The 13067-nt window shown below is 41.6% G+C and overlaps 2 protein-coding genes across 25 annotated transcripts in view; one reads left to right on the top strand and one right to left on the bottom strand.

Moving 5' to 3' along the window:
* Positions 1–2487: 2487 nt before the first annotated feature.
* ccdc83 (coiled-coil domain containing 83) lies at positions 2488–11620 on the top strand. Of its 3 annotated transcripts, none has more exons than XM_071416286.1 (10): positions 2488–2639; positions 3308–3392; positions 3701–3869; positions 4025–4192; positions 4462–4553; positions 4621–4689; positions 5339–5460; positions 5785–5855; positions 8471–8658; positions 9935–11620. In XM_071416286.1, exons 1-10 carry the CDS (start codon positions 2578–2580, stop codon positions 10115–10117), a joined length of 1209 nt encoding a protein of 402 aa, XP_071272387.1. In that variant the 5' UTR covers positions 2488–2577; the 3' UTR covers positions 10118–11620. The 3 variants fall into 3 exon arrangements, with proteins under 3 accessions (XP_071272387.1, XP_071272369.1, XP_071272379.1); XM_071416268.1 differs by having other exon boundaries at positions 9932–11620; XM_071416278.1 differs by having other exon boundaries at positions 3685–3869; positions 9932–11620.
* Positions 10553–13067, bottom strand: part of LOC139584342 (phosphatidylinositol-binding clathrin assembly protein-like) — a 57560-nt gene continuing 55045 nt past the window's right edge. For 20 of the 22 annotated variants that reach the window (XM_071416174.1, XM_071416094.1, XM_071416062.1 and 17 more), the window contains one exon: positions 10553–12066. Coding sequence is in view for 2 of the 22 variants with exons in the window: in XM_071416122.1 (XP_071272223.1) it covers positions 12049–12066 (18 nt within the window). In the remaining 20 variants the exon portion in view is untranslated. The remainder of the gene's footprint in view (positions 12067–13067) is intronic. The other 2 variants (XM_071416070.1, XM_071416131.1) reach the window with 1 other exon arrangement.

The raw sequence follows: 13067 nt of genomic DNA, 5'->3' as shown, positions 1-13067 counted from the left end.
CAAAAGAATAATGAAATGACATTAAAATGTTTCAGCTTATTTTTATCATATGTAAAGAATCCAAGCAGTACATCTCTCCACAATAGTGTAAAATCTTCATAAATGTGTTCAATTATAAATCTACTGATGTCTTGCCACAGTTTTCTTACATATATACAATGCCAAAAAAGATGCAACACTGTTTCTGAGTGGTCATTACAAAAGGAGCAATTTGAGTTGATGTTTTCCTTAAACTTCTTCATATAGTGGTTGGCAGGATAATATTTATGAATAATTTTAAAGGAAACTTCCTTAATTTTGTTAACAAGTAGGTATGTGTGTGGCAACATCCAAACTTTTTTCCAACAGATATTATCAATAAATCCATTCCAATAAGGCATGACATAAGGTATAGATACAACATCCTGCTGAAACAAGGTTCGTATCGCTCTGTTGTTGAATGGACCAAAAGAGAAACAAATCTTTCCTACTGATGAGTCAACAGGGTCAATAGAAGGTAGGCTCTGAGGGTCAGGTCTTGACACGTTCCTGAATAACAGAGCAACACCTGAGGGAATGGCGTCTAAAACAATTGCAGAATCTTTAGGTGTTACAGGGACCTTGTAAAGTGATAAGAATTCCTTATAACTGAGTAAAAGACCCTCTGCATTTACCAGTTGGCTCACCAATAGGATATTATTTCGGAACCAATATTCCAAAAACAAAGAAGTATTTTTATACAATATATCCCGATTATTCCATATATAATATCTGTGTGGAGAAAAAATGTGTTTATAAATTAAGGACCATGACATGAAAACCTGCATGCCACGCAGCCATCATACCGCTCAGGAAGGAGACGCATTCTGTCTCCGAGAGATTAACGTACTTTGGTGTGAAAAGTGCAAATCAATCCCAGAACAACAGCATAGGACCTTGTGAAGATGCTGGAGGAAACAGGTACAGAATTATCTATATCCACAGTAAAATGAGTCCTATATCGACATAACCTGAAAGGCCGCTCAGCAAGGAAGAAGCCACTGCTCCAAAACCGACTTTAAAAGAAACGACTATGGTTTGCAACTGCACATGGGGAAAAATATTGTACTTTTTGGAGAAATGTCCTCTGGTCTGATGAAACAAAAATAGAACTGTTTGGTCATAATGACCATCGTTATGTTTTAAGGAAAAGGGGGGAGGCTTGCAAGCCCGAAGAACACCATCCCAACCGTGAAGCACGGGGGTGGCAGCATCCTGTTGTAGGGGTGCTTTTCTGCAGGAGGGACTGGTGCACTTCACAAAATAGATGGCATCATGAGGGAGTAGAATTATGTGGAAATATTGAAGCAACATCTCAAGACATCAGTCAGGAAGTTAAAGCTTGGTTGCAAATGGGTCTTCCAAATGGACAATGACCCCAAGCATACTTCCAAAGTTGTGGCAAAATGGCTTAAGGACAATAAAGTCAAGGTATTGGAGTGACCATCACAAAGCCCTGACCTCAATCCTATAGAAAATTTGTGGGCAGAACTGAAAAAGCGTGTGCGAGCAAGGAGGCCTAGAAACCTGACTCAGTTACACCAGCTCTGTCAGGAGGAACGGGCCAAAATTCACCCAACTTATTGTGGGAAGCTTGTGGAAGGCTACCCAAAACGTTTGACCCAAGTTAAACAATTTAAAGGCAATGCTACCAAATACTAATTGAGTGCATGTAAACTTCTGACCCACTGGGAATGTGATGAAAGAAATAAAAGCTGAAATAAATCATTCTCTCAACTATTATTCTGACATTTCACATTCTTAAAGTAAAGTGGTGATCCTAACTGACCTAGACAGGGAATTTTTACTTGGATTAAATGTCAGAAATTGTGAAAAACTGAGTTGAAATGTATTTGGCTAAGGTGTATGTAAACGTCTGACTTCAACTGTATATATTTTTTTTTTGTTACATTGTTTGCAAACTGATATGTGACATGTATTAATGCCAAAATAACATGCAAAACAGGCAAGCCTGTTAAAACCCCATTAAAACCCCATTAAAAAAAATATATCTATTTTTTGGGGGGGCTAAAAATGTGGGGCTCAAAACAGGTGGGGGACAGCCCCCTCTGCCATGAAAGACGGGTTGCCATTGCATAGCCCTAAATAAAAAAGTAAGCAGACTATTAATTACATCATTTTTTTCACGTGGTTGGGGTGCGAGAATTTTTAGATATCAAAATGGTGTCATGGGCAAAAAAAGTTGGGCTTCCACAAAGTCAAATTGGCATATTGTAAAAAGTCATGAAAACAAACATTTGCTTTTTGGTCATAATTTAAGGTTAGGGTTAGCAGTGTGATTACGGTTATGGTTAAAGTTTAAAATCACATTTTAAGAAGATAAATTGTTGAAATAGAATGAGTTTATGACTTTGTAGCTGCGGTACCTAGTGACGACCAACATGCAGGAACTGCCCGAATAGGCCCACAGTTCACTTTCTTGAAGCTGGGGGGCAAAGTTGAGTCGATCTATAATGTGGGGTTTCCATGGAAATAGGGGAACGCAGACATCTCTGTCAAACAATCATCAGCTGTTTTGTGAAGTTTTAGCTAGCCAACATGGGTAAGAAGTCATCCGATGAAGACAAGACTACGTTGGCGGAGGCCTTTATCAATTTTCAGTAAGCACTGTTTTATTAACCCTATTAGCTAATAAACTAAACCAATGTTGCAACGCTGGTTTATTGCAAATATCACTCTCTAAAGTCAGTGAACTAACGTTAGCTAGCTAGTAAGCGAGACAGTTTGGTTAGCTAGCTAGATTTGCTTGTCAGTTTACCAAGCTAGCTGCGATCTGAATTGAAAAGCCGTACATGTAAAGCCTACTTTTTTTATGATCCATTCATTCAACTAGCTAGCTATATAGAATGATGCAGAAATTCACGAGGTATGTTATAGCTAGATACATAATAATCTAGAGGAAAAAGAAACGCACACCTATTTAGGCGAGGTGCTGGCTATCGGAGAACACTTGTAAAATTAAAGGAGTGCTGCACACTCAAGCTCAGACGCAATAACGTAATAACCAACGTTTCGTTATACCCTGATGAAGACAGCTTGTCTGTCGAAACGTTGGTTATTAGGTTATTGCATCTGAGCCCCTAGTGTGCGGCTCTCCTTTAATTGATCATAGCTAGACACATAACCTTTGAAATAGACAGAAACATTAAGCCTCTCTAGCTTGATAGACCTTAACGTTTTGAGCAACAGAAATTGAAAGTGCCAGCTTTTTGACATTGACTCAAACCACACATTCCCAGACTATGACTTACTTGTGTGTTGTATTTAGGCTCCAAGTTAAGAGAAAGGAAATACATGAGTGCCAGGAGGAGGTCAGTCAACTCGAGACAAAGAAGCAAAGATACACAGAATTGGTGAGAACATTAAGCAATTGTGAATTCACAGGGTTCTGTATTAATTTTCCATTCCCCAAAACATCAGTAGTTTTATTTTGCAACAGTTTTATTAGTTTAGGACAAAGTTTCCCCAAACACGGTCCTGCCACCCCCACACAGTGGATTCAAATAATCAAAGCTTGATGATGTGTTGGTTATTTGAATCAGCTGTGGAGTGCTAGGTGCACATTTGGGTTTTTGCCCTAAGGTCATTGACTAGACTACCTACAGACTCCTTGAGTGAGAGAATATGCACTATAAAATGATTAAGTGTTTTGTGCTCACAGAGGGAGCAGTTGAAAGAGGAGCAGTTGGGGCACATAAAGGTCTTGCGGAAGCAGGCTAAAGAACAGGAGAGTAAGCTGGAGCAGAGAGAGGTGATCAACAAAGAGCAGGTGGAGCAAGCTCTGCAGGAGAACTTGGAGCTAGTCCGCAGCCAGGAGAAAGAACTGGCAGGTAGTCTCTCGGCTCTCCAATACGATATAACATAATCATAAAGCTACCTGTAAATAACTGTTTTTACCATCCACCGGTACTCCCCACCTGGAATATTATGAATGTGCAATATTAATGTAACATGAATACAAATAGTTTGTCCCTGTGCGTGAGAGAGCTGCGCGCTGAAGTCAGCCGCCTGGAGGAGGACGTGCTCGTCTTGCAGGCCGAGAGGCAAATCAGGCAGGAGTATAAGATGACCGGAAGCCAAGAGCACCAGCAGCAGATCCAGCACCTGGAGGCCGAGCTGCCTCAGATGCAGAAGGAGTTTCAGGAGATGGCAGGTACATGCACTCACAGGCTTGGCTCCTATAAGGGATGGATAACTAGGCCTATATTTTCTGGGAAGTCAACTCTTATTCAGACCCCTGTAACCCTATACAAACCAGTAACTGGTTTTAGGAATAAACTTTTCTTGCGAAGCGAGATTGAACCTGAAAATGATTTAATCAAAGAAATAATATTTACAAAAACAAAAGTCAATTAATTTACAAGACAGAGAGAGACAGATGTCCTTATAGCTTTTCCTTGACCGTGTCTCTTACTTCTACAGACAATATTCAGCGCTCTCTTGATGTAACTTTCAATGAAATTGACAAGAAGACAGTGCATCTCATAGATGAAAAAAAACAGCTGGCTACAGAGGTAAGACATAAGGCACATCAGCAGAACAGATTACTTGAGTTTTGATGATAACACACTTTTTCCTCAGAGGGCCATCAAACACCTTGACAAGCACAGCCGACAGGAGATCAAAGAAAATGAGTGGCTGAAGAGAGAGGTATGGCGTATGTGTGGTTGAAAATATAAACAGCACATTAGGTTTGCTTTATTTTACAGTTCATAATCTGGTAGTCATCATGATTTGTTCTAAAAGAAAGCATAAGAAAGCACAGTAAGACCCATCATTACATACCATAATAACATGGTACCAATTGGGGTTTTGTTTGTGTGACCCTATTGTTACACAGTATACACTGTACAAAACATTAAGAACACGCAACACTTAAAATGTAGTCCCCCCCAGAACAGCCTCAATTCAACAGGGCATGGACTCTACAAGGTGTCGAAAGCGTTCCACAGGGATGCTGGCCCATGTTGACTCCAATGCTTTCCACAGTTGTCAAGTTGGCTGGATGTTCTTTGGTTGTTGAATAAAGTGTTACCAGACATGATCAGAAAGCACATCCCCTTGCTCCAGGCGTCTGTAACAGAAAGATGGATTCATGAGTATAAGTTAGCCAGCTAACTGTCCAAAATAATTTCATGTTTTTGAGAAATATAGATTTAAAATTGACAAGGTATAATTGACTGAACAGCAACAACCAATATACAAGTTCTCTTAATCAACCAGAAAATCAAGTTTGTGTGTCTGTTTATCAAATTTAGTTGGCTAATTTAATAATCCTGCTTTCTGGAATACCCCACAGCTTGCTATTTACACAAGAGAGGTATCCATTACAGCATTGGCCGTCCAACAACTGGAGGAGGAGAATCTTGAGCACATGAGTCAACTGTTTGAGCGTCGCCTGGAGGACCTGCACATCTCTAGGTCCCTCACTTCAACATAACTCTTCACCCACATTCATATACTGTAGATGGCCATTTGCCCTGATTTCACTGTCACATTGTGTGACATGACATGTCAATGTTACTGAATGAAGCTGGACAGCCTGGTCCCAGATCAGTTTGTGTTGCATAGCCAACTCCTATGGTCTTTGTCATGCCATTTTTAGGCAAGACAGCCCAAACAGATCTGGGACCCGGCAATCAATTATATGCAATGCTATTCTATTAATCCACTCACCTGTGGTAAAACGGCACTCTCCTTCCTTTCCATCTGTGGTCTCACCCATCTCTGCTCTCCTGTCCACAGAAACGTCTTCCTGACTCAGGCGGCAGGACTGGGACCCTCTGACTCCACAGTACAGGAGACCATTATGAAGAGTAACGCTCTCAAATCAAATAAAACATTTTGTCACATGCGCCGAATACAACCGTTGTAGACCTTACAGGGAAATGCTTACTTACGAGCCCCTAACCAACAATGCAGTTTTAAAAAAATACAGATAAGAATAACAAATAAAAGTAACAAGTAATTAAAGAGCTGCAGTAAAATAACAATAGCAAGACTATATACAGGGGGGTACCGGTACAGAGTCAATGTGCGGGGGGCACCGGTTAGTTGAGGTAATATGTACATGTAGGTAGAGTTATTACAGTGACTATGTACAGATGATAACAACAGAGAGTAGCAGCGGTGTAAGGGGGGGGCGCAATGCAAATAGTCTGGGTAGCCATTTGATTAGTTGTTCAGGAGTCTTGTGCCTTGGGGGTAGAAGCTGTTTAGAAGCCTCTTGGACCTAGACTTGGCACTCCGGTACTGCTTGCCGTGCAGTAGCAGAGCGAACAGTCTATGACTAAGGTGGCTGGAGTCTGACAATTTTTAGGGCCTTCCTCTGACACCGCCTGGTATAGAGGTCCTGGATGGCAGGAAGCTTGGCACCAGTGATGTTCAGGGCCGTTCGCACTACCCTCTGTAGTGCCTTGCGGTCGGAGGCCGAGCAGTTGCCATACCAGGCAGTGATGCAACCCTTCAGGATGCTCTCGATGGTGCAGCTGTAGAACTTTTTGAGGATCTGAGTACCCATGCCAAATCTTTTCAGTCTCGTGAGGGGGAATAGGTTTTGTCGTGCCCTCTTCACGACTGTCTTGGTGTGCTTGGACCATGTTAGTTTGTTGGTGATGTGGACACCAAGGAACTTGAAGCTCTCAACCTGCTCCACTGCAGCCCCGTCGATGAGAATGGGGGCGAGCTCGGTCCTCTTTTTTTCTGTAGTCCACAATCATCCCCTTTGTCTTGATGACGTGGAGGGAGAGGTTGTTGTCCTGGCACTACACGGCCAGGTTTTTGACCTCCCTATAGGCTGTCTCGTCGTTGATCAGGCCTACCACTGTTGTGTCGTCGGCAAACTTAATGATGGTGTTGGAGTCGTGCCTGGCCGTGCAGTCATGAGTGAACAGGGAGTACAGGAGGGGACTGAGCAGGCACCCCTGAGGGGCCCGTGTTGAGGATCAGCGTGGCGGATGTTTTGTTACCTATCCTTACCACCTGGGAGCGACCCGTCAGGAAGTCCAGGATCCAGTTGCAGAGGGAGGTGTTTAGTCCCAAGGTCCTGAGCGTATATATGAGCTTTGAGGGCACTATGGTGTTGAACGCTGAGCTGTAGTCAATGAATAGCATTCTCACATAGGTGTTCATTTTGTCCAGGTGGGAAAGGGCAGTGTGGAGTGCAATAGAGATTGCAGCATCTGTGGATCTGTTGGAGTGGGTCTAGGGTTTCTGGGATAATGGTGTTGATGTGAGCCGTGAGCCATGACCAGCCTTTCGAAGCACTTCATGGACTGTGGCCAACCATCAGGTTATGATGATGATCAACTGTATTTTTTATTTGACATCCTTGTACAAATGTCAGCAACAAGCTGAATTGAAACAACAACTTAATGACATTATTAAATACAAATTAACAAAACACCATAATATACAAACACAGCTATCTTCAACTGTTTAGCAGGCGAACCAAAGCTGGGATGGCACTGCAGATAGTTCTCGGTCCTGCAGTGTAGATCCTAGGTCTAGGATGTCTTTCAAATTGAAACTATTGATACATTTTTATTGCTGACAAGTGATGACATTTGTCCAGTGTTGCCAGTAGTGCAGCTCCTTAACTAGAAGCAGGGAAGACCACAAGAGGGACAGAGTAGTGATTCCTTGTCACTTTTGGAGTTTGTGCAACAGTTGCTGCCTTAGACTGTATTGACAAGCATATATCACAAATCTAAATATGTTAGCCTTTCTGAAATACTCACGTTTCTTAATCATCTGTTATTGCCACTTACAAATGTCAATTATCACAATCGTCTGACAAATTAATTAATTTATTTGTCACATGCTTTGAAAGCAACAAGTGTAGACTAACTGAAATGCTTACTTATGGGACCGTCGCAACAATGCAGAGAAAAAAAAGAGAAATAAAAGAATAGAAAAATGCACAATTTCACATGAAATGGGAAGCAAGTAGAAATAGACATACCTGATCATTTTCGATCTACGATTAAATGTTTTCGGAGACGACGACTTTCCTTTGATGATTGGTTAGTAAAACAATCTTCCACTAAGTGGGCACCAGTGTGCCACTGAGAAAGGTGCTGTGATCAGTATCGTCTAACTCTAATGGGAGGCCCGCCCGGGCACAGGAAGCCACTGAGTCACAGCTCCCTTCCCAAGACTATTTGGCAACATGGCAACACTCATTTCCGTCTAAGACGGCATGTCCTCTCAGCTCAACTCAAGATAAAAACTTAAACTAACAATGGCTACCAGCACGTTCCTCTCTTGGAATGTGGCATTTTCTTTTACTGAGCTAATTCTTTTCACCCCTAACCCTATCCAAATTTCCTCCATATTGGATACTGTACAGGCTTTTATCTTTCAGTAAATCACTGTAGTCATTTTAACCCCCCCTCTCCCAATTTCTAATGATTTTCATGATTCCCACCAGACGGGGTAAGCAGCAGCCCCGTACCTCCCCTCCACCCAGCAACGGAAGCATGGCGGGCTCAAAAGCAGGCCAAAGAGTTGGAGAGGGATGAAACAAGTGGCAGCTGCAGTGAGGCAGCCTACAGGCCAACAGAGGACCCCCTTCAGGACCTCAGTGTGCTTCTGTACGGCAGCCAGACCTACCTGCAGGTAAGACCCATCTCAGGCTATTCTCGGATTCAACACATCCGTTAGAGTTGGAATAGAACTGAATCTCTATACGTCTATGGGCATATCTCAATAATCAAATGTGGTTTCCTCGACTCCTTTTCTCCATCTGTGCCTACATTAAAAGAGGCATCTTATAACACAATTCAACTCAGCTTCCCTCGACCAAGGGTATAAGCTCTGTTTACAGCAGTTGTCTCTACGTGGCATTCACCTTGCTTTGGCCGATAGTTCTTCCATTTGAGGGTGGCTCAGGTAGAATAGAAAGCAAAAACATGGTCCAACACATTTTTGTTTCTTAGTTGCCAAAGTTCAGTAGAAAGATAAAGCTGTACTGGCAGCCTCCATCGTCATCTGTCGATAGATATATAGGTCAGCCTCAGCTGAGCGACAGCACAAGCAAGAGCTCGTAGCTACACTGAACAAAACTATAAAAGCAACATGTAAAGTGTGGGTCCCATGTTTTATGAGCTGAAATAAAAGATCCCAGAAATGTTCCATATGCACAAAAACCTTTTCTCTCAAATGTTTACATTCCTGTTAGTGAGCATTTCTCCTTTGCCAAGATAATCCATCCACCTGACAGGTGTGGCATATCAAGAAGCTGACTAAACAGCATGATAATTACAGGTGAACCTTGTTCTTGGCACAGTAAAAGGCTACTTTAAAAATGTGCAGTTTTGTCACTTAACACAATGCCACAGATGTCTCAAGTTTTGAGGAAGTGTGTAATTGACATGCTGACTGCTGGAATGTCCACCAGAGCATTGAATGTTTTTTCTTCTTTCTTCTAAATATTACAGCAGTGTGTGGCTTGGGTGTTCCTTATGCATGCTGCTAAATCACAGCAATAATCTGTATCCAAACCATGTGCCCACCTGATTCAATTGGGAATTTCATTTTACCAGTGTTGGAGAACATGATTTCAGTAAGGTGCTAAACAAAGTCATGAATGTGACATCGAACTTGGCTATCCTATATCTAAAATGAACAGATGCCATTCATTTTAGATTCAGAAGGTATTGAATCCTCCTAAAAAATATTTAAAAAAAAAAACAGGGATAGAGGTTTGAGTGAAGAAAGGGTGCGAGAGAGAGCGCCTTAGGGATTGCCTCTGTGCCACCTCTTGGCAGTGGAGACAACTTAGGGATCTGAGAGTAACAATCTCTCTCCTTGTTGCGATGGGAAATCTTGGGCCAAACAGGATGCATCTCTTATATGGGACTACTCCCTTCCCCCTCTCTGTGCTGGCCAGCAGGGAGACATGCACCTGGGCCCTCTGGAGATGAAGCTGCTGACTGTGGTGGGCCAGGCCCTTCCCCTGCACCCTGTGCCATCCGAGACCCCCGGCTTTGACGGCTCCTCCTCAGCTCCAGGGATGCTCCAGGCTCCCGAAGACTGGCCCCTCACTGCTGGCATCATCCACAAGAGGTTCAAGTAGCCAGGCCCAAGCACTAATACACACACTTTTGTAAAATCTAGCATTGGCCTCATGTTGGGATCAGAGACATGTATTACCATTAAACCTGCAATGATACTACAAACACAAGGGTCTAAGAATGTTTTCTTAAGGAACAATTGTGCCACATGATGCTTCACAGGTTTAAAGCAGCTCAGAGTAGAAGTATTGATCTAGGTTCTGTTCATATAAAATCTTATTCATTAAGATCTATAAAAAGACTCACATGTAACTGATGTTAAAATGTGGATATAGACCCAGGTTATAACCCGGGGGAATTAGTGATTCACTTGTCTTACTCTTCGCCACATATAAACCTTTACCTCATTTACACCCAAATGGGTATAATCCCCCCATACTTCTGTAATACAGTTGATTACAAATCATTATCATCAAATCACCCACACAAACTCAAGATAGTTGCAAAACACTTTGTGGAAGCTGCACTTTATTGAGAAAAAAGAAAAATCTACCAAATTCTGCATACATTTATTTATATATTTAATATAAACAAAAATATAAATCTGCAGGTACAATGCTGTTAAAATGCTAATTTGATGAATAGAATAACCTTCATGTTCTGACCATCCTGCACATAACCCACCACCACGATGGAAATGATCCATTTTATATACACAAAGCACCGATCAACAGTGCTCCATTTCCCCCCCCCCCCCCTGCTCAACTGGACCCTACTGCCCACTTACCCGACATTTATTCAAATATTAAATCATTTAACATACTTTATCTGTGCTTGATTGATCTTGTATGGCTTAATAGACCAATAGAATAGTCCCAAAACTGCTAACCCGGCCCTTCTGGCACTGTAGACAAGCTAGAGCAAACAAAGTATTTAAAAGAGTTCAAATAGTATTTCAACCCAGATCCGACACTTAGAGCTGACCAGTGACAACCACAGCTCTTTCCCCTGCCTCCTGTGACCACCTCCTTTCCCCCAACGCTGGTCTATGTAAAGATGGCCTGAGCATGAAGGACACTCTGCACATTCATTTTGGAAAGGCAGCCATAGAATTGTTCCATGTAAAATAAATTACATGCCAAGTGTAAAGCATAAATGTGGATCGTTCCCAACGCAATGCCGGCAAATCAAACGTAGTGCTTTGCAAGTGAGTGAAAATGTTCCCTTAAGAAGAAAAAAAAGACCCTAGCTCACAGAATTGACAGTTGAATCATTACACTTGTTTTATGCCAATATCACCCCAGGGTTGTGACTGAGCTACTAAAAACTGTGCTTGACATTATGCTGGTTCAGTCGGTTACATTTTTCCATCTTTATATTAACATTTTTTTTTTTTACTCAGTCACACTCAAACTCCAATTATACAAATCAAATCATACCGATGTATACACCTGAATACCTCCCACAAAGAGTTCAATGTCATTCATTTTTTTCTATTTCATATCCTCCGTGGGTATAAATAAATAAACAATGCACAAGGAATGTCTACTGCAAACGTAATACATCATTTTTTTTTGAAAATCATGGTATTAACAGAGGTTAGCTTTACTAATCAGTTATGGTTAAATTAGATAATGTACGATTGATGATCGGATCAATCAATTCTGTGATAAACCACTATTATCCATACATAACAGCAAAGTCAAAATGTCTCCCTTTCCGCAACCATTTGTATCTTTTACAAAAGACAAATGGGATGAGTGATCCCTGTAGAGAGGTTAGAATGGCAGCGCACATTGTTTCTCAGGAAGACAAATTACAAAATGGGATCCGTGTCCTATACTTGACGCCTCTTGGACATGGTTTCCCCTCTTGAGTCCTTATTTGTGCTGATATTCTCGACGAGCAGTATAACAGCTAACTGGATTTTGCTTGAAAGTTAGTCTCGCTGCTTCATGGTTTGTCTTCGGAGGGCAAAATCCTCCTTTTTAGGTTACATGAACTGCATCTGCTGAGAGAAAGATAAAGGCTATATTGAATGTATTTATTTAAGTGCCAAACATTAATACTCCTTGTTTCCCTTGATAACAAACCAAGTTCCTTCACAAAACGTAGGCCAGAATACAATAGAAAAATATTTGTAGATATTTTTTCTCCAGCACTTGCGTTCTCGGATGTGTGTTTGATCAGGACAACAGTGAATCCTTGACACGATTCAGTTAAATCGCCAGTCCTGTGTCATGACTAGCTGAGAAGTCCTCCGGCACAAAACAGGACATATGATTCTTAGATCAAAAATGCCTTCCATCCAGGACATACTGTTGGCCAAATCAAACACACCTGAAAGCGTAGTGCAGAACAAATTACTATCTATTAAATACATTCTGGCCACATTGATTTAATGCAAATGGAATGTATTGCAATGAAGATGACAGCCCCCCCAAAAATGGGGGAAACGATTATTTGAAGCAGGGGTTGAAACCGGTTCAGGGAACAGAACTGATAACCGTAAAATAATTTTTTTCAATGAACAGAAACAGAACCTTTACTTTAAAAGCATGGGAACCGGTGAATAACCTTACTTTACGTTCCAGGCATTTTTTTCCAAGTCCCACAACAAAACACCCATGCAAAGCCCTCACTCTGTCACTCAAGAACTTATTCCAGTGTCTGTCTGCAAACTGAAAATCTTTGCCTGTGCGATTTTAGGCTACCTGCCCCTCCGAAGCATAGGCTACTGTACTGACGTTAGTTACAAGCTTGATTCAGAAGATAGGGAGAAAGATTTTTAATTAGCCTGAAAAGAATGGATTCACTTTTAATGCTAGTTAAGGGTACTACAGGCCTAGTTATCACGTTTCAAGTTGGATCTATTAACTAAAAAAAGGTAAGACGCGTTTTTAAATTCTGGTGCCACTCTGCACACACGAGCTTGCTAGCTTCCTCAAACGCCTTAGCTAGCTCAAACTAAGGACATTCAAAATTGCTCCTCCTAGGTATAATTCTGTGGAC

Source organism: Salvelinus alpinus, chromosome 1 (genome assembly GCF_045679555.1).
Source record: "Salvelinus alpinus chromosome 1, SLU_Salpinus.1, whole genome shotgun sequence".
Classification (NCBI taxonomy): Eukaryota; Metazoa; Chordata; class Actinopteri; order Salmoniformes; family Salmonidae; genus Salvelinus; species Salvelinus alpinus.
Note: the sequence above shows the minus strand (reverse complement) of the source record. Positions and strands in the feature narration are given on the sequence as shown.